Source organism: Prionailurus bengalensis, chromosome B1, assembly GCF_016509475.1.
Source record: "Prionailurus bengalensis isolate Pbe53 chromosome B1, Fcat_Pben_1.1_paternal_pri, whole genome shotgun sequence".
Classification (NCBI taxonomy): domain Eukaryota; kingdom Metazoa; phylum Chordata; class Mammalia; order Carnivora; family Felidae; genus Prionailurus; species Prionailurus bengalensis.
Window position 1 is genome coordinate 140,884,598 of NC_057344.1, and position 22,568 is coordinate 140,907,165.

Sequence of the window (22,568 nt, forward strand, 5' to 3'; positions counted from 1 at the left end):
TCTCATGACTGTTATTTTTAATGTATTTACATTGACAGTAAGGTTTCCTTTTCTCCTGCACTAGTGTTACTGAAATGTAGGGATATCAGTTGGACACAGATTTTTGCCATTTTGGCTTTTGAACCAAATGGCTTCAGATTATTTTCACCGTCTTTGGTTACTTATGAGAGCCTGTAATAGAGTGGAGGGGGGGGAACATTTTGAAACATCACATAAAAGCCGTTTTATTTCTTGTTCCAACATTTCTAGGTCAGTGATGTTGGGCATATTAATTAACAAGTTATGTCTCTATAAAGTGGGAATGATAACCTCTATCTTTCATAGTTACTATAAGGTTTAAATTAAACTCTATCTCTCTCTCTCTCTCTCTCCCCCTACCTACCTACCTACCTACCTACCTACCTACCTTCTTATTCATCTACCCGTCCATCCATTCATGCATTCTAGCAATTAACAGATACTCAACACATCTTAGGTCTTTTTTCTTTTCACCCTTCCCCTTTGTAGTCCAAACCTTATTTTATTAAAAAAAATTTTTTTTTAACATTTTTTTTTATTTTTGAGAGACAGTGTGAGCAGAGGAGGGGCAGAGGGCAGAGAGAGAGGGAGACACAGAATCTGAAGCAGACTTCAGGCTCTGAGCTGTCAGCACAGAGCCCGATGCAGGGCTCAAACCACCGTGGGATCATGACCTGACCCGAAGCTGGAACCTCATCCAACTGAGCCACCCAGGCGCCCCATTCCAAACCTTATTTTAAATGGATGCCATGTGGCAGAGGAAGTTGAACTCTGAGTTTGGAGATAGATGGACCTGGGTCCTGGATTTGAGTCCTAATTCTGTTTTCTCTTTGTGCATCACTAGACAAGTTATTGAAATTAGCATCTCCCTCTCCTTATATTTAAAATGTGGACAAGTATGGTAACTGCACAGGGCTACTATGCCAATAAGGGAAATATAGAGCATGTGGCATCTTGTAGCACCAGTAAAGGGTGGTTGCTGTTAATAGTCATAACAGCACAGAGATGAGCCTGAGCTCTGGTTCAGTTTCTGAAGGTGCTATTCGTTGTGGTGGTGGTTGTGTCCCTTAACTTACTAGATCAAAATTTGATGTAGACAGAGTTTTAAGGGGTGTATTTCCATTGTTAACAATGTAGAAAATATACTTGCTAGAATTTCAGAATCAATTGAAATTTATAAGTCATACATTTAGTCATAAATGAGATTATACATTATCGGAAAAACAAACCCTTATGTTCTTTTCTGGAACCAGGTGGATACAAATGCATGTTGATATATGGCCTACTTAATTATGGAAAGGCCTAGAAGCAAAGACCTGCTGGAAAAAATGTGATACGTATTTTTTAAGTGTTCTGTCAGAATTTTCATGTTGGAAATGACCTACAATTAATCAAATTTATTTCCCAGATGAAGAAAGTTAGGATGGTCTAACATCTTCCCACCTGCCATTTAGTTAATTAGTTCTCTGATTTTATTGGTTGAAAGAGAAATTTGATGCTTCATTTTTTTTTGAAACTAGCAGTGTTTTAGTTTCATGGGAACCTGTGTCTATTTGCTTATCATTTATATATTTTTTCTCAGTATTTTTCTTTAAATGTAGAGGTTGGCTACAAGCCTTTGTGAACATCCTCAGCTAGCTCCTTCAGGTTACTTAGAATCATATTTTTAGTATCGCTATTCTCAGAGCACTTTCTGAGGAACTGGTGATACTTGTAAAGAAGGAGAAATGATTATTGCCCTTAAGAAGTCTACACTCTTATGGGGTAATTGAAAAATTCCCAAATAAACATATAAGTCCAAGCTAATGAAGCATGAATGATTCAACTGTGCAGCAACATTTATTTTTAGAAGTTTTCAAGATTTTAGATAAAGCACTAGAAAGTTGGGGGAATGGTTCCGTGAAGGTTGGGTGGGACTTAACATGGAAATGGGCATTTTATTTGGGGCAAGCAAAATAATCTTCACTTTTTCTGGAGTAGCGATGCACATAGGGATGTTTGTAGATAGGATGTGAAAGCATCACTGCATCATACTGATGCATTTGAACCATGAGAATAGAATTGCTGGTTCACATATATGTCCTGTACTGAAAAGAAGCTTTGGTTTTCCAGGTTGTGGCTTATAAAAAATGCAAAGATGCCTCTTGTTAACCTATTGTGAGTCTGTTGGCAGTGGTCATATGAAGAATTTATATTAAAACTCAATTTGCCTGTATAAACACTAAAACTAGATGCTATGCAGGATAATGAATATGACAAGTATGATGTAAAAAAGGATGAGTCATGGAGGAAGATTTTTCAGTAATTTTCAGGAGGATATAATATAGAACCAGTTTGGGGATACTGTTTATGTCCTCAGAAATATGTATAAAAGTGCAAGATGTATAGGTAATAAGCAGAGCAAATATGAAATCTTTATGAGGAAATGAAAAGGAGTTCAGATACAATGTACTCACACTTAGTGGAATGAAATATGTACCTTGGTCTTTTTCTAGTGAAAGAACTCTAGGGAGTACTTTAAGGTAATATGCAAAGCTAAGAGTAGAAGCATCATTTGTAAGGATCATCCAGTACAATTCACTAATCCAATGATTTCAATTGTGGTCATTGGAACCATTGATCCATTTTGACCAGAGAAACACTTAGGCTACTGTTAGAAAAATATACCTAGTTACACAGGTTAGAATGAGGGATGGGTCGGAGATAGAAAAACAAGATAAATGTCTAGTTTAAGTAAGTAGAGCATGTGGACATTGATGCCAAAAAATCTATGGCAATTATTGACTACCAATCAATGTTATCAGTGTGTCATTAGTTAAAATGCATAGAATTGAAGTAAAAACTGGTGAGGGTGCATCTGTTTTATGTGAGTACCATATATTTACTTATAATGGCTTGGTTACACTTAAAATGCTATTATCAGTTCTGGAAAGCCTGCTTGGAGGTATTGATCAAAAGAATATGTACTAAAGAAATGGACCAAGATGACTGAATAACTCAGAACCATTGCATGAAAAATTGTTGTGATGTTTAGCTTCCAGATGAGTAGGCTCAGTAGATATATGGTTATTATCCTAGTATTCAAAAATAGGAACTGCCCTCTTCTGGAAGAAAGATTAGTTGTGTGTGTGTGTGTGTGTGTGTGTGTGTGTGTGTCCATCCGAGTGTGTGTCCACATCCTAGGATCTGGACTAGGAGTGGAAACTACAGAGAGAGAGGCGCTTTGGCTTCTTTGGTGGGGGGGGACTTTCAAATGATGCAAATTATTTGCCAGTGGAATGAATTGCTTTGTGAGGTAGTGAATTTCTCTTTATTACAGGAATTCAAACATAGTTGGACTACAACTTGGTGAGAGGTTGTCAGAATCTTGAAGTTTTGGTTGAATGTGCATTGGAGAAGTTGAAAAATGTACTAGATATTTTTAAGGTCCAGAGAATTATGAGTTTATGATTTTAGGTGGAAATAGTGGGAATAGAATGCAAAGAATCCTTCCCTCTTCCCTTGTTCTTCCTCTCCTTCCTTCTTTCCTTCCTTGTTTCCTCTCTCTTTGTCCCTTCCTCCCTTCTTTTTTTTCTTCCTTTCCTATCTCCATCCTTTTCCTCTCCTCCTAACTTCCCTTTATTCCTTCCTTCCTTTCTTCCAAAATAGAAAACCTATTTTGTGCCAATTTACTAAGTACTGGGAATGCACTGAGGAACAAAGCAGACATGAATTTCCAAATAGGCATTTATGCATATGAGGGGAATCTTACCTGCATTGGGAAGATTGGGGAAAGTCTTGGGTGGGAAGGTGAGGGACACAGAGAGAGAGAGAAATATTTCAAAAAATCTGTTGGACATGGTAAATGATTTGGTGAAATCATATAGAAATGAAGAAGAAATTATTGATTATGCAAAAATTTTGAGGCTGCAACTGGAAAAAATAATTTACTTGAAAGAAACATGGAATAAGAGTTGGATTTTCGAGTGCGAAATGTTAATAGATACAGTTTTTACTGATTGCGTTTGGACATGCAGTTTGGATAATGATATGTGGCACTTTCTTTCTATAAATGCACCTGTAGCTTGATAACCTTCACTTTGTTTTAAATCTTATCCTCCACTGGCATTTATTTCTGGGCTAACTGTAAAAATTCACAACTTTTTATCCTTCAAAATTACTAAAGAGAACCGCAATTTTATATTGCTGATAAAATAAAATTGAATTAAATAAAAGGGCTAAATAGAAATAACAGCATTGTTGGTAGCATTCAAAGTTTTAAATAAGTTAGAGATTCAGTCAAACTGTCAAATTACTGTCTAGTTACATCTATGTGGAGACTGGATCTATCTGAAATTTAGATCCAAACTAAAATTTGGACAATGAAAATATTATACATAAAGAAAAGTAAGAGTCGGTTCTCTCAACATTATCAATAGCATTGCATATTAAAAACCTTTCACTATGGAAAATCTCAAACATATAGAAAGAGAAAGTCTAAAATAACGAATTCCCTCATGTCTCTTTCACTCAGCTTCAATTGATTCTCAATTTATGGCTAATTGTATTTCATCTGTAATCCCTTCCACTTACCCATCCCAAATTATTTTGGTGAAATATCAGAATCATATCATTTAATCTGAAAAGTTTTCAGTATATATCTTTAGAAAGATGAACATTCTTTTAAAACATACCCATGACTACAGTAATATACCTAAATAGTAATATAATTCTTTGATGATACTCATTTTCAAAATTATTATTTTAAACTTCTTAAAAAATTTAAAACATAATTGAAATATTTGACATTAAGGTGAAGCAGTTATATTTTCAAACAGTTTTTCCTCTTTGTCTAGAGACTTGGAAGTATGTCTAAATTATCAGAAGCCATTGACACTTGGTCAGTAATTTTCTATCACGATGGTGTGAAAGTCTAGCTACCCCAGTACTGGTAAAGGTCGTTTAGATTAGATCTTAGGCTTCATTTCTATCACATAAAGAATCGGCCATACACAATGTCATGAAAGAATATATTGAGTAATAATTCACAGAAAAGGCATCTTCGTTAAGAATGTCTGTTTCTAGCTTAAAGGGTGCGGAAAGAGAAAATGTTAATTTTCCCGTCATCTCTTCCAAAGCAAGCTAACTTGTGCATTTTAAATTCATGGAAAAGTCAATGAGTCTTAGAAGGAAGATGTTGCTAGTAAATTCCTGCTCTGTTTGAAGGGGCATACTGTAATCTAGTGAAAAGTGGTTGCATTTTGACATTAGAAGAACCATTCAGTGAAAATTTGTGCAAAGTATTTGACAATTTTTGCTCTTGTTTTTCACCTGAAAAATGAAGCTACTAATAAGTCTATGGCCTAAAGCTAAAAGGAATGAATGCATATGAAGGAGTTTTGTAAATCGTTAGGTGCTTTTTATCTAGTGCTGCCTAACAAACCACTCCACAACCTAGTGTCTTCAAGTGACAAGTTCTGTGGAAACTGGCTCAGGCTAGGAGATTCTTACTCTGGGGTTCTCTCATGTGCAGTCCGGTGGCAGCTGGACTGGAGTCTTCGGAAAGCTCTACAGACCTCCAGGTCTGAGAGAGCCATGCTTGGCACTTCAGCTGGGATGGTTGACCAGGCACTTCTCTCATTACCCAACCTTTCCATAAGGTTATCCTGGGCTTCCTCCTGGTCTGATGGTCTCAGGATAGACTTCCGACATAACAGCAGGCTTCCTGCAGAGTGCGTGTCCCAAGGAAGAGGGAAGTGGAAAAGCTTCTTTTGACCTAGCTGCAGAAGTCACGTGGTAGCACTTGTACTTCATGCTAGTCAGTCAGAAGCTAGTTACAAGCAAGCCTGTATTCGAAGGGAGAGGCATACACATGGAGAGGCAAGGATCACACGGCACTACCAATATTTCATTAGCACTACCACGTTATGTTATTTAATCTAGTTATTTATATACATCTTTGCTGTCTCCTTCCTATGCCACCAAAGTTTTTTACATTTGATTTTTTTTTTTTTTTGGACAGGTTATCAAGGATCCTCCTCCACCACCACCTCCTGCACCGAAAGTGGTAAATCAGTGCCTAATAAGTGATGTGGATATTTTTTTCTGTATTCAGATACTATCCCCAAATATGATCATTTACTTTGTTGTTAGACAACGGTGATGCCTGTCATTGACTTTTGAATTTATGAAAATTCATTGTTATTTTTCATCTTCTTATGACTTCTTTCATGTGCTTGAGGAATAGAACCTTCAAAAAATGACAAATATAGCCTGGCCATGAGGATCAATAGCGCATAGAAACGTACTTTTCTTTTTATGTCAATACATCAATAGTCCGGCTGTTACTTATAAAAAGTTGTAAGATCCAAGCTGACGGTTTAAAGATGCTATTCCTTTCTTCAAGATGATTCTTTTATATTCCATTCTTTGTTAGCCAAAATTGAGTTAGTGTCATGAAATATGGAAGGTAGTGGTGTAGTGCATTTTCAAAACTTTGCAACTGCCTACCTTTTTAGTACAAATTTTGCAGTTTAACTTCAACATGTATGTTGATGTTTTAAATGATTATTGAAATGCTGTTCTAAAGTTAATGTCTTTTTAAATATGAAGTGATGTATAGAACTGGAAAAATAAATGATGCTCATAGTTAGGGAGCAACTTCTGGTGATCTGGTGAAATAAGGGAGATTCCTAAAATTGGAAGGGCGGGAGTCCTTGTATTCTGTAGAATTCCACTTGAAATTTATGCATGTAAGCCTAAGTACATCCTCATGCCCTCTACGTAATTGTTACCACATTTCTTTCATGTCAGTGGCATTATTTGGCAGAAACGTTTAAATGTGAGTTAGTTCTGATGAAACAGTATCTTAAGAAATTAATTAAACCCATGTTTAAAACCTTGTATCTACCCAGGAAGAAGAAGAACCTCTGCCCACCAAGAAATGGCCCACGGTGGACGCTTCCTATTACGGTGGCCGAGGGGTTGGAGGAATTAAAAGAATGGAGGTTGGTATCTTTAAAAAAGAAAAAAAACCCAAAAACCCAGAAGCTGCTAATCTGAACATGTAATTCTAGAACTATTAAACCATGGAAACTGTGCTTTTCACAATTTAATAATACCGTCCAATTTTATTTAACACTGGCTCTTTTTTGGATATAATTTTTTTTTTTCCTATGGGATCATCCTGGCCATTTCAAAACCATTCAAGAAGAACTGACTTCATTTAGTCAAAGCATCGCATTGATAAGATGTTTGAACTCTAAAGGGCAAAACAAAGTTAGGGTTTTTCTCACTATTTTGGAAAAAATTACTGCAGACAGCATCAACTTTGTAGAAGCCAGCCACTTAAAGTTGCAACAATGCTTTTCTTTGAAAAGATCCAATAGTTAATGTACTGTTTAGAGATAAAAATGTTAAAATATTCAGTGGTATGGGTATGACCTTATCACAAATGTAAGGAAGCACATTTAGGCTTTTTTTTTTTTTTAAACAGCTCTTAGTTACCACTTATGAACAATTATAATTAACTTAATTTATTTTTTTAAGTTTACGTATTTATTTTGAGACACAGAGAGAAACAGACAGGGTGCACCCATGAGCAAGTGCAAATGAGCATGAGTGGGGGAAGGGCAGAGAGAGATGGAGAGAGAGAGAGAGAGAGGGAGAGGGAATCCCAAGCAGGCTCTGTATGGTCAGCACGGAGCCTGACATGGAGGCTCGAACTCAGAACCCATGAGATCATGACCTGAGCCGAAATCAAGAGCCTGATGCTTAAACGAATGAACCACGTAGGCACCCCCATCATAGTTAATTTTAAATATCACTTACAGAATGTATTGAACTTTAAATTTTTTTTTAACGTTTTATTTATTTTTGAGACAGAGAGAGACAGAGCATGGACGGGGGAGGGGCAGAGAGAGAGGGAGACACAGAATCGGAAGCAGGCTCCAGGCTCTGAGCCATCAGCCCAGAGCCCGATGCGGGGCTCGAACTCACGGACCGCGAGATCGTGACCTGAGCTGAAGTCGGACGCTTAACCGACTGAGCCACCCAGGCGCCCCTGTATTGAACTTTTAGACTGGCTCAAATTGAACTTTAATATTATATCTTCAAAATGAAATGTGGTCTTCTTGCCACCACAGAAATAGTTCTCAAGGTGATAGCTTAATTAATAATAAGCCATTATTGCCAGCACTGAGCCCTTAGCAACAGTGTAGACAGGCCAGCATCCCACCTCAAGGAACAGTTGGAGGAATTTCGTCATTGATAGGCTGACTTTATTATGAAACACAGATCCTGGCATTTCTTCCTTATTAGTTACCTTTTAACTTTACTTCTTGATAAGAAGGAGTTTTTATGTGCTCTGCAATTATCGTGTATCTCCTACCACCGTATCTGCCTTGTCGTGTCACTGCCAGCAAAAACCAGTAAGCCAATTAATAAACAACCTCACAACGGTTGCAGTTTTCTCTTTTTATACTTTTCTATAAAATTCAGATTCCCTAGGAGAGTTTCCCCTTTTCAGAATAAATTTCAGTATTCTTCCAAAGAAGTGGTTACTCAAGCCATCTGATAGTGATTCTTACTTTCTTGACCACATTAGATGTTAAAGTAATGCACACTTTCCATAAAAGCATGCCACATTATTGCTGAAATATCCACTGAGACAGGTACGTCATTGCTAACAAGCCATGGAAAAAGGAGATGCGGGAAGCCATTAAGTTTGTCTTTTGGCGGAGACAGTGCGTATGTGTTTTCTTGTGAGTGACTGAGAATATCAAACAGTCCACAAGAACGTGGCTATGCTAGCTTTTGTTGCCTGACACAGAACCAGGAACATTTCCTTCTGCTTAGTTTTGTTGTGTCATTCAGGGCTTGGAGGGGTGGGGAAATAATAGACTAGGTCATCTAATGTATATGAAAAATAAACTTGGAGATAAAATAGTTACCTCTGGATATCCTAATATTGTCTCTCTCAACTTATTTTTAGCTTACTTCACCTCATTCCAAAATGTGTATGTAAAAAAATATGTGCAAGGGGAAAAAAGTTTTGACAAGACATACTACAAAATGTTAGTAGATTTCTCTGGATGGAGTGATTTTCAGTTTGTGCTATGTATTTCCCTATTTTTCCTAACTCATTTGATAATGAGCATGCACTACTTCAGAGTCAAAATAATACATTTAATTCTATTTTGAAATCCACACATATAAAATACCACATGACCGTGAAATAAGGATATGCTAGTAAGTGAGCCTTAACTGAATAATGTTCTTGCTGAAAAAACGAGGAATTATGCCAGATTTTTGTGAGTCCAATATTCCAGTGTACCAAAGATTGAGATCTCTTTCTAAAGGGGGGAAAAAAAAAAGCATACACATGAGCTCCTGAAGGGGTCCTGAGTTCAAAGGAATAATACTGGTTTATGATCAAGAAAGCCAAAGGCTCATGCACATTCTTGAGTAACTCACATTTCAAGTTCTAAGAGTTATTAACTCGTAATATGTGAAACGATATTGCCTGTCCTTTTCAGTTTAAGAAAACTTATGAAAAGGACCCACTTTTAATGATTGGGGTGCATTTTAGCTTTGGACAATTTTGGCTACATTGTATAGGGTATTCCATACATAGGGTAAATAGGGTATAGGGATGGAAATGGGAATGAGAAAAAATGAGAAAGGAAATGTGAACATTACAACAGGGAAACAATACATAAAAATACACAATAAAAATTGAGTCAAGAATTAAGCACCATGAAACTTTCTCAAACCTGATCTTATTTAAACTTAGGGAAAATAGAAAATTTAATTGTTTTAAAACCATGCCTATTTAAGCCTGGAAAGTATTTTTCTGAAAAAATACCTCTAACTAGGAAAAATAAATGGAATTCTAGAAGTTATGTGCACATCTGAATTACAGAACAAATCTTCATAACTAATGTTATTTTAAGGCAGGATAGGGATTTTACGTAGATTTTTTTTTCGTACTCTTCCTTTAAATTAAATATTTAAACGTTACGGTAATGGCAATTTGCAGAACGCTGGAACTGAGCTGATGTTAATAACAGCTGTTAGCACAACTGATCCACAATACCTAATGACTTCAAATGTGTGTTTCTGCCAATTCAGCGTGAAACTGTTTTTGTTTCTTTTCTCAATTCTAAAATTGCTCCTTTATGATACAACCTCCTAGTCATCCAAATATGCTCTGGCAATTATGGAATTTTATTGTTTATTATGAAAGCCAAGTAGAGTTGGAAGGATTTAGCTATCAAGCTTGCACTTATTTTTTTTTTCCATAGTAAAAAAGCCAGGTATATTAATTCTGCTGAAGTTCCCTTTAGCAATTTATTTGTGTGTGTCTTTAAATCCTTTTTTGACTATCTTAAAGTGGTTAAACTAAAATATTAAAATTTATACAACTAAATGTATATATATATTTGCTGGCATACCTTGTTTTATTGCACTTTGCTTTATTGTACTTCACAGATACCGTGTTGTTTTTTAGAAACGGAAGGTTTGTGGTAACCCTGCATTGAGCACGTCTGTCAGCATCATTTTGCCAACAGTATTTTCTCCCTTTGTGTCTTTGGGTTATGTCTTGGTAAATTCTTGCAATATTTCAAACTTTTTCATTATTATTGTATTTGTTCCGATGATCTATAATCAGTGATTACCACTTGCTAAAAGATAAGATGACAGTTAGAAGCTTTTAGCAATAAAATATTTTTACTTAAGGTACATACATTGCTTTTTTAGACATAATGTTATTGCACACTTAATAGACTACAGGACAGTGTAAACATAACATTTATATGCACTGGGAAGCCAAAAAATTCACTTGACTCATTTATTACGCTATTTGCTTTATTGTGGAGGTGTGGAGCCAAATGCGCCATATCTCTGAGGCTATGCCTGTAATTGCTTGGAGAGTTTTAGGAAAAATCTATGAAGTATTTCCTAATTTTAGACTTTGAAATTGAATGGGAATTATTTGTTTTGTTCTTTGTGATGATGGTGACGATGAAGGACCAGTTACTTTAGGAACTAACACTAAGGATTCAACTAATGAATTTCCTTTAGACCTCAGCAACTCTACTTCACAGAATATAGTCTTTTAATAGTCGAGTGTCTAGAAATACATTGAGTCAGAACTCCAGTTCAACAACCTTCTTCATGTTCTTTATCTGAGAATGGTGCCAATGATAATTGGAGAATATGATTACCATTACCTCTAAGATACCAACTGTGAAAGCGAGCCTGGAGAGCTGTGTATGTTAAGTCTATAAGTTCTGAATAGATCTAACCTTTATCTACTTACATTTTTAATTTGAATTACTTTTCTGAGTTATGGCATTCATTTGTTTACTTAACTGTGTATATTTTTTTGTTTTCTTTTTGTTTTTTTTCCCTTAAAATTGAGACTTCACAACTGCCAGAATAATATCCTGGTTTTAGAGGGTTTTGTTTTGTTTTTGTTTTTGTTTTTATTTTTTTAGCTCAGGTTAGCTATATTTAAAGATTTCATAAGTTTTAGTTTATCTAGGTGAAGACACTGTGATTTGAAAGAGAAGGTCATTTCTCTGGAAAGAAAACCAACTACCTAGCTCTAAAGGTTTAATGGTGTTTAAAACAATTTTAACAACCTCATAAAGAACATTCTAGTACCACTGATCACACTGAAAGATACAGATACATTTTAATGACTCAGCAGGGTCTACTTGAAGTTGAAAGCCTGTTCTAAAATTGTAGTAAAAAAGGTAAAAACATCTAAGTAAGCCTTATCGAAAAGCCATGAATAGTTCTTCCTGTGAACAGTAATCATCTGTATCCCTACCCACTAACTCAGGTCATTAAAATGCTTTAAAAAGTGCCTAATTTTTTTTTTCCTTTGTAGAAATCATTTAACTCTGGTGAATCAGCGTGCTCTGGACAAGGCTTCGTATTTCTTTTTAGACCTTCACTTATCTTATCCTTATCATCTTTGTTAATGTCTTTGCTTTTTGTAGGACTTCTCCACTGCTCCTGGTTGGACAAAATCTTTCTCCAGGAGTCACATCCTATTCCCATACCTATACAGTGGTAAAGTTTAGCTCAGATTTAGCTCTTAATTCTTATTCATTGAAGAATAAAGAAAACAATCATTTGACCCTATAGTTTTTCAATCTCTAGAGCTTTCAGAGAAGGAAATACCCTAAAATTTGTGGAATTCTCTGGTGCCTCTGAATTTTTCTTTTCAAAGCAGAGTCTTTTCAGATTTGCCTTCCTCTCAATGAAGAATTGACCTGTCAAATAACCATACCCAAATAAGCATCAGAACTAAAGACTAAAAGCTACTTTACAAAGTCAAGTTTTACAAATTAAAGAAAAATTGTATATAATGATTTTATGTGTACAAATATTTTTTAAGAGACTTTTTTTTTCAAATGTTTTTATTTATTTTGAGAGGAAGAGAGGGAGAGAGTGCGTGAGCTGGGAAGGGGCAAAGAGAGGGAGACACCAATTCTGAAGTAGGCTCCAGGCTCTGAGCTGTCAGCACAGAGCCCAACACAGGGCTCGAACCCACGGACTGGGAGATTATGACCTGAGCCATAGTCAGACATATAATTATTTTACTTCTAAAGTCTAAATGTTAAAATCATACTTTTTGATTTAGGCAAACTTGATGAGAATTTTGGAAGAACAACTTACTCCTTTGTATAAAATACAAAGTTTTTTACAAAGTTGTAAAATACATGTAAATTATATTTGTAAAATTCAAACCTATTTGAAAGGTACTTATTTCAGACTGCTTACGTTCAAATCCCTGCCCTGCCACTTGCTAGCTGTGTGACTTTGGACATATCACTTAACCTTTCTGTGCCTCAGCTTCCTCATCTGGAAGGAAAAGAATATAGTACCTATACTGTCTATTCCATTGCATTTTTGTATGGATTAAATGCAAATTGGCACATGGTAGCCATTCAGTAAATGTGAATTGTCATCATCATCTCTTTCCCCCAGTGCCATCAGTACATATGGGTACGTATTTAGCTAGAAGAGGAACATACCTAATTTAGTCTCAGAAGAGGAGAAATTGAGAGTTAGTATACTACTCATCTGTTTATTCCAAGATGGTGAGCCAAAAGACCATCTACTAAATAAGAGGTTGTTCTTCTAGGACACTATATGTCTGATACAAGTATTTCCCCATTGTTTTGAAGGTCCGTTGGGGTGATAAAGGATCTACTGAAGAAGGCGCGAGGCTAGAGAAAGCCAAAAATGCTGTGGTGAGGATTCCTGAAGAAGTTGAGGAACCTGTCAGGCCTAGACCACCTCGTCCCAAACCCACGTACCAGCCTCCTCAGACAAAGTGGTACACACCAATTAAGGTAGTTGTTTAAATTTTGTATGATTTAACTGAGAAACCGTAACTAGAGAAAATGTGACTTCTTCAGCTCCCCCAAGCTCCCAACTGTCTGAAGGAGGACCAAGGTACATCAAGTAGCGGACATTCATCATACATTCTAACAACTGAATGCTTTCTAGGCAATAAGAACCTCCATTTTTGTTATTATTTGTTTAATTTAGTAAAGAAAGGAGAGAGAGACTAAGACTTTACCTTCTTCATTGTAACTGTTCGTTTATTTAGTAAGTAGAGGTTAAATACGTCCACTGAGAATTTACAAATCCTGTTTCCCTTTAGGGTCGTCTTGATGCACTCTGGGCTTTGTTACGGCGGCAGTATGACCGGGTTTCCTTGATGCGGCCTCAGGAAGGAGATGAGGTTTGTATGTGGGGATGTGTTAGGAAAGAGCGGAGTGCTTGGATCAGTATAATGAAGGTAGGGAAATAATGATCAAAAAGAATTTAAAGCCCTCATCACACTTGAGGAAGGAATCATCATCTTACATGTTCCTATTACACATGCCTATTACATAGGGTGCTTAATAAATTATTTTCTATTGTTGCACTATATTTGCAAGTCAAGGCTCAACACAAGTCCCTTCTCAAGTAGTTTGTAAAAATTATGGCCTATTGTACACATACTTTCATATGCACACTCGTTGCTTCAGCCTTTGACTTGGACGACATCACATTCTGAGGTTTTCCAAGGTGGGAAGGACAGACTGAGGACTAGTAGCAGATACATGTCCTAGCAGACTAGGACAGACTGAGGATCCTTTCTCTGGCATCTACCAGCAGAGAGGCCCAGGGAACATAGGTGAACTTCATTCACATCAACTTCAGAGGACTTTAGGTTCATTCAGGTTTGATAGGCTATTTTTTTTTTAAGATGAATGATTAATGACACTAATATTTATTTTACAGTGCCAAATTAAGTTATGTTTAGTGCAATATATTTTAGCTTGGTGCTTAACATACAAAAACATCTAAATCCTTAAAATTTTACTTCTAGGAAAATGGGGGTCATTTTAAAAACCTCTGAGCTCAACTATTTAGGAAATACAGTTTGAGACTTTTCAACAGATCATTTACCCTTTGCTTGGACCATAGGTAGAGTGAAGCAGGTGGTTTATGGAACAACCTCGTTCATTTCCAGACCACTGTAGTTAATAGAAAGTAAACTCTATTTACTCTTTAATATGCCAGCCTTTCACTGTGTGTGTCTTAAAATCATTGTTGTGCATCTTCTTAGTTTTCTGTTCCCCAGATTAGACATTAATTTATTTGTTTAATGATTTTCACCTGTAAAAGTGTTGGGTATTGTGATAGCACTAAAGATGTATTAGCTGACAAAAGCAGGCAGTGGTTCTAACATTCTTGCCAATACTGTATATATTCTTTTCACTCTTATGATTAAAATTTAGTTTTGTCTTTCATCATTTCTACTAATTCTGATTTAATTCAGTAGTTTTTGAATTATATATGTGCCTTAGTAATGACATCAGGTACTAGTGAGGGGTAGATACAAACTGTAGCCATCGCCCTTAAGAAACCTAAAACTTGTTTGGGAAACAAGACAGCTAGGAAAGAAATATTTACTCCAGAAGGTGATCTGAGCCACAGTATAGGTAGTTACCAAGTACCCTTGAGTGTACAGAAGGAAGAGAGATGAACTCTTTCTGGAGGAACTTGGGAATGCTTCTTCAAAAATATAGGTCTTCTATCTTTAAATATGAATAGGATTTCAACAGGTGGAGTTAGGTGGAATGAGCTTTTCCATGGACGAAACATCAGGAACAAAGTCTCTGAGGCAGCCAAGAACACAGTGATTCGTGGATTACTAGTCTGAGGGTTGGGGATTGAAACCAGAATGATAGGTTGGGAATAGAAGAGAAGAAATCTTTTGAGATTGAGCACAGTAAATATTGTTATTGACAAGGCCAACCATGTGACTCTGTGATATTTGTGCCAAAAAATCTACACCAATCATAAGGCATACATAATCATAGTACATGTTGGGTCAACTTTATAAAAGACTGTACAATAACTGAAATACTTGTACATCTTTTGACCCCAAATGTCCTGTCTTGTTCTCTTGTTACCCATGTCCTCTCCCCACCATACTTACTACTCTTCAGATATGTTCAGTCCATTTCCTTGAGTATGCACACTCTCTCTTGCTTTCTTTTTTTTTTTTTTAATTTTGTTTAACGTTTCTTTATTTTTGAGACAGAGAGAGACAGAACATGAACAGGGGAGGGGCAGAGAGACAGGGAGACACAGAACCCGAAACAGGCTCCAGGCTCTGAGCTGTCAGCACAGAGCCTGACGCGGGGCTCGAACTCATGGACCGTGAGATCATGACCTGAGCCGAAGTTGGACGCTTAACCCACTGAGCCACCCAGGCGCCCCATCTCTTGCTTTCTTAACTCCAGGTCAAATAATATTATCCAGAAAATAATATTTAATTGTTTATATGAAATCATGATTGCATGGCACCATGGCAATAATCTGTATGGACATTCCAACATCCCACAAATTTGATTTTAAAAAAGAGAGCAACAATATTTCTTAAGTTCCAGTACCTTTTTACCTTTAGAGTATCTTTCATTTTAGAAATAAAAGTGATTCACCTAGTAAGAAAATGACCTAGAGGTAGAAATAGAATTAGGATATGGAGCATATTTTGCACTGCTAATTTTGATGTACATTTGGTGTAGGATATTAAAATGGGATGATTTGCTTTGGTAAGGCTTTATTTATTCATGAGAAGCAGACTGGCTCACCATTACCTTCTACTTACTATGGCTAGTTAAGCCCTCAAAAACTAAATGGACTGAACTGTACAATTTTCACCAATTCACTGTATGTAGACATAGTTTGTCTCCCAGGATTACATGGAGTAGAGAAAATTTTAAATTTAGGAGATTAAGATATTCAAATGGCAGAGGCCTCCACTCCTCTGGCTATTCTTCATGTTGAATACTCCAAGTAGGCCAGAATAGAATCATTGAAGGAGTAAATTAGTCTTGGGAGGTTTTTTTTTTGATAGCTTAAAACCATACTTACTAGTGACTGGATGCTGTAGCATGTGGCTGGGTAAAATCCATTTTCAACTTTACTCCCCTGAAGCCAATCAGTACCTAATTAAACTCAGACTACTCAAAGTACTCATGAAAGGTTTGATACATGTGTGTGTACAGCACACATGTATACAGTAAAGACAATCATTGTCCTTCCAAACTTATTACTTTGATTTCACAAATCTATTTTTCCATTAATTTTTCCCATTAAATAATAGGGAATTGGTAAATAGTATTGTATCAGCGTAGGTATATTGATTCCCACAAAAACCGTTCGCATATCAAATAATGCACTGGAAAAATGTTATTAGCTAGTCAAGGACAATCTTTTTAAAAGAAACTTTCTTATCAACATACAAATTGGTGAAAAAATTTGCCAATAATTTTGTTATTTTCCTGTGCTCATAAAATCTTGTGCGTGTTTACCTTTGATTATACTTCTTAGAAGTATTTGTACAATGTCATACGAGGCATGTGTGTATATATGGGCAATTTGTACGTTGTAGAAATGAAGAAGACTTTTGGAAGAATTGTCTAGTCGTTGGAAATGGATGGTTTGTTTCCTATTGTCAAGGAATAAGCAAGAATGGTTTCTCATTTGTGACTTTTAAAGGAAATAATAGTCAGTCTCTTTCTTAAAAAAAAAAAAAGGCAAAACAAAGTTAGCGCTGCTTGGGAGACAATAAAACAATTGTTTTCAGGTTGTGGCTGATGGTTCCAAAATAACGGAACCAATGCCTAGTCAACAGCACGTTTTCCACCTTGGAAAACAATCTTGTCATTTATTCATAAGTTGTTTACTGTAGATTCTGCCTCTTGAGAGTTTAGTTTAATAAACAAATCAGCGTACGTAGAACTAAACCCGGAGTCAAGCACATTTTACTCTGCAAGTCCCGTCACGCTGAATTTCAAGCCAAATGTTCTCCTTTTATGGCTCCGGGGCCGCACCGGGCTCATTTGCAGAAGAATTCACTGCTGAATTGAAGTCCTTGATCAAGTAATTGAAGTTCAGGCATAAAGTATCAAAGCGGCGCGAGAAATCTCTGGCCCCGTCCCTCGCTCCCGCTCGCTTTCCGCGCCGCCAGCTCCTGCGGAGGTGGCGGGGTCCGTGCGCGGCGCACAGACCAGGCACGGGCTTTGATTGTGGCTGCAACTCCTCTGAGTCATGAATGTTTCAGCGCGCGGCGCGCGAGGTTAGGGCCGCGCGTCCAGGTGTAAGCTAGCAGGTTGTCGCCGACATCTGTTTGCAGCAGCGGCAGCGGCCTCCCCAGCCCGCAGCGAGCGGCCGGATTGTCAGCGGAGGTAGTTGAGAGCGGCAGAACCATTTTGGTCTCACACTCTCTGCCTGGAGGCCTGAAACACCAAAGGTAGGAGTGGGGGTGGACACAGCTGCGCTCCCAAACTTGCCTTAGGCACAAATAAAGAGATCTAATGCAGTTTGACTCCGTTGCGGTGGGGAGACGAGGACAGAAAGCCACTTCAGAGACAACTTAACGCTGCAACATCTGCCGCCAAGTTTCCAGGGAGTGACGGGGGACAGCAGGTACAGATTGAAGTCTCCACATAAACAACCTCCATTAAGCCATGGACTCTTTTGAAGGGCCTCCATCAAACATGCTGGAGTCCGCAGCAGGAGTTTGTTTGGTTTTCAAAGCGGTGTTTTGTTTTTGCAATAACAAGGTAATTTATAAATGATGCATTACCACGCGTTCTCCTTTTTCATTTGAAAAGTGAGAGTTGGAGAAGCAGAAAGGCAAAGAAAGAAGAAAGCGCGGCACTAGTTTTGGAGTTGTTCCACAAACCAATTAAATCTCCAAGGAGCTTCTTGGCTGTGATGGAGGTTATGTTAACCTTCAGACCGCAATCCCTCATTCACCAGTAAGCAGACATAAATTTATACGCCGCAATAGAAGAACCCTGGTAATAGTAACACCCATAAAGCGCATCCACTCTTTGCTTTTAAACTTCTGTCGTGCGGCTTTTTACTACTTGGGGTGAAATGAAATTAGATTTTCAGATGGATGTAAATTTTTAGCAAAACAAAATTGAGAAAATTCTATTCGCTTTAATTTCCTATTTATAAAAGACTTTACTTAATGGCTATAGTTGGATAGTAAAAATACAATTGTAAGTCAAAAGTAAGAAGTGCATGTTCAAGGAAACATTTTTCTTTCTGAGGGGTTTTTCTGCTCTCCCGCCTAGATTTAGCCAGAGAAAAATTCAAGAACGTGTATACTTTTCAGTGGCAGTATTGCAAAAGCTCATAGTTGTGCACACACTCATGTGACATAATTAGAATTGGTTTAAACATTAGTGTGACAAATAAAGCTTCAGGGTACAGTAAGATAATATTTTATGGTAATGTAAACTGTTATTATTAATAAAGTTTAGGTGTCCTCACCTGAGGAAATACCTGCAAGGCTACTCTGAGATAAAGAAAAGGTGCTAACTCACAGGTATCCTTTGGAGTGGGAATAGTCAGGGAACAATGCCCTAGGGAGACCTGCTAGACTGTGGCAAAGTTTTCATCAGTCAGTAGTGAAATAAGCAACAGAAGTGCGTAGTGAGTTTCCAATTAAGCTAAATTTATGCTGAGAAGACTTTTATTAATCGTACAGATATAATTTTCAGTTTTTGAGATGATTGATGGTAGCTGCTTTAAAAGACAAAGTCCATTTTGACAGAAGCCAATGTCAGTCCTCCAATTAAAAAAAAAAAATCTGCAGGGAAAAAGAATCCCTGAGAACATAGATAGCACAGGCTCATTTAAAAGGCACCATGGGGCGCCTGGGTGGCGCAGTCGGTTAAGCGTCCGACTTCAGCCAGGTCACGATCTCGCGGTCCGGGAGTTCGAGCCCCGCGTCAGGCTCTGGGCTGATGGCTCAGAGCCTGGAGCCTGTTTCCGATTCTGTGTCTCCCTCTCTCTCTGCCTCTCGCCCGTTCATGCTCTGTCTCTCTCTGTCCCCAAAATAAATAAACGTTGAAAAAAAAAAATTTAAAAAAATAAAAAAATAAAAGGCACCAGAGAGGGGCGCCTGGGTGGCTCCGTCGGTTGAGCGTCCGACTTCGGCTCAGGTCATGATCTCGAGGTCTGTGAGTTCTAGCCCCGCGTCGGGCTCTGTGTTGACAGCTTGGAGCCTGTTTCAGATTCTGTGTCTCCCTGTCTCTCTGCCCCCCTTCCCCCCCCCCCCCCCCCCGTTCATGCTCTGTCTCTCTCTGTCTCAAAAATAAATAAATATTTAAAAAATTTTTTTAAAGGCACCAGAGAAACCTGATAACTTCAATGGCAAATGATTAAGGCTGGGCCTCTGATGTTTATATCTCTGGTTCTAGATTTATGTTCACTCCTCTGCCTGTCCTGCATCTGCATTCTCAAGTTCAAAACAAACCGGCCTCACTGTCTTCAATGGCAGCTTCTTCAATGATCCTAACCTCCTGAGGATCGCTGTGAAGTCCATCATGCTTACAAATCCCCCAGTGCTCAGTGCTATTAAGTCACTTCATCTTCAGACTGAATAGCATTTTGGTAGCAGAGATTTTGTGTCACACTGCCTTTAAGTTCCTCATCACATTTGCAAAATGTAGACCTCTTGTGGGTGTTTATGAACAGATTGAAACCTTCACTCACATGATTTGAAATTTCAAATGTTTTCAGTGCTTGGAAGTATGCAGCTAATGACTGCATTTTTACACTTAGTTTTTAGGTTCCATCTTAATATTTTGTATCATATAGCTGGACTTTGCAATCAATTTTAAGTGCTATAAGAAAACCCTTTATTTTAGCCTGAGTCATTAAGTCCATACTATACACAAAAATGCCCCTGGGGCATTGAGGAGGGCACCTGTTGGGATGAGCACTGGGTGTTGTATGGAAACCAATTTGACAATAAATTTCATATTTAAAAAATGCCCATGGTACTTTCAGATCTTTTCTTTTTTTGAATTCTTAACTCAGAAAAATATTGAGGTATTTTAAAACTCAGATGATTACCTTTATTTTTGTAAGGTCTGAAATTTTACATGATCCTTTAAAGTAATTATGATGTGATATCGCTGGGAAAGAAAACCATCAGATTTTTCTACCCTCTTTGTTATCACCAGTGCCTTTCATTCTTATTATCTCTTGTCTTAATATTTTAGGGCATTCTGAAAATACCTAAAATGTCCCGTTTAAACTAGTAGAAATAATTTACTTGGTTTATATACATTTGAAAGATAAATTTTTACTAGAATAACACAAGATAGACTTGCCATTATTACTACAATCCCACTGAGTAAGTGTATGTATGTGTGTGTGTGTGTGTGTGTGTGTGTGTTTACTGTAAATATTTTTGTGTGTATACCTATAGAACATATTTTCTCTGTGTGTATGACATCAGTTAATGCTTGTTTAAGTAGAAAATAACAATTTCATGAAATAGAGTGCTTTTTTGGATTCCATTTCTTAGCTTAAATAAAACTCTCTCTTAATTATGTGTATAAGCTGACAAAAGTGTTGACTTCAGTTTAGTTCCCTAAAGTGAAATATAGAATATGTGAAATGTAATGATTTAAATTATACAGGAAGACTTATTTTTTCAAAGAAAGTATAAATAAATCTAGATACTTACTTGGCTTTTTAACCCCCCCAAACCAGGCATAATTTGTATTTAGTGGCCTCATACATATTTTATGTATCAACTTATAAATAAGTTTAGGTAGAGAGATTTCTTGGTTAAAATTGATCAACAAGTTTTTGATTATCAAGAGGCAAAAATTGTTATATTAGCATGAATACCCTCCTTCCAAAGCAATGTGCTGATTTTAGAAATAAACTTTTTTTTTCATCATCCATGAGCCTTGGCACACTAAAACAATACTTTAAAAATACCAAGAGTTAATGTCAGTTGTCTAGGGCTAAATACATTATTTTCTTAGGCTTAATATACAGCATTGCTGTAGAACATCTTGAGGACATCAATTCAGTCATCTAGCTGGGAGCAGAAATGTCAGCACAGATATAATTTTTAACTTCTCTTTTTTACTGTTTTGAGTACTTTATGTATGGCCTTTTAATAATGTTAATTGCAGAAGATTAAGTATATTTAAGTAAATCATCTTATAATTCCTAATGATTTACAAAAATGTATATTATCCTGCATATATTAAATATTAAGTTTTCAATTTAGAGCTCAAAGGACACAGTCCAAGGGGTGGGGGGAAGTGCATCTTTTTTGTAGACAGTTTATTATTTTACCAAAGCACATTACGATGGTGCCTTCATGTCTACCAGAGCCCCAATTTATAAGTTTAGTTTAAGGAGAGCTTCATAACTCAGTTAAGGAAATTGGCTTGAGTAGGAAGCTTTTATTGTTCCCTTATTCTTAAAAAGGAATTTGTATTAACACATTATACAAATGTATATACTTTTAAGGAGTGTCTTTTCTTGCTAAATATCTTTCATTTTTATTTCTAAATAAAATACTAGTATTTTTATAATATACCCTTTTAATCTCTAAGTAAGTCCTTTTTAAAATTACTTCACATAATCTTTGTATTTTCCCTTAATTCTGCCCTGAATCAAATCACAACCTCTAACACTTGAAAAACTTAAAATTTACATAATTTTGAAGTATAAAATAAAAATGATTTACTTTTCAAACTTTGCAAGAAGTTGTTTAAGAATACCAGTAGACATTTGTTTACCATTGTATGACTTTGGCTTAAAAATTAATTCTTTTATTTCAAAGGGTTATGAGAAATTTCTTGTTTATTTTTCTTTTTGCTTTTTTTTTTAATTAATGAGATTGGGATGGTTTTTACAAACTTGTTCCCATTTCAAAGCGATTTTATTCTCTGATATACCTCATATCTTTCTCCTAGAGAGCTCTTTTCATTTAAGACTGTGGAAAAAAGGAATGCATCTAATTTCTTAAACTTTAGATTCCCATAATGTTTCTTAGCAAGCAGGTTAATGTAGTGAAAATAATATATATTCTATTTATATTTTAGAGTCTTCTCCAGTACTAAGCACATTTTGGTTTTGGGTCAAAATTAGATTTTTTTTTCTTAAATCAAGCACTGTTTCCTGCTTACAATAAATTCTTCTATTAGAGCCAT

The 22,568-nt window shown here is 36.6% G+C and overlaps 1 protein-coding gene across 1 annotated transcript in view; it reads left to right on the top strand.

Moving 5' to 3' along the window:
- Nucleotides 1-22,568, top strand: part of ANTXR2 (ANTXR cell adhesion molecule 2) — a 155,896-nt gene that overhangs the window by 85,424 nt on the left and 47,904 nt on the right. Inside the window, exons 13-16 of the mRNA XM_043572387.1 lie at nucleotides 6,020-6,064; nucleotides 6,912-7,004; nucleotides 13,203-13,370; nucleotides 13,685-13,765. Coding sequence (XP_043428322.1) covers nucleotides 6,020-6,064; nucleotides 6,912-7,004; nucleotides 13,203-13,370; nucleotides 13,685-13,765 — 387 coding nt within the window. The remainder of the gene's footprint in view (nucleotides 1-6,019; nucleotides 6,065-6,911; nucleotides 7,005-13,202; nucleotides 13,371-13,684; nucleotides 13,766-22,568) is intronic.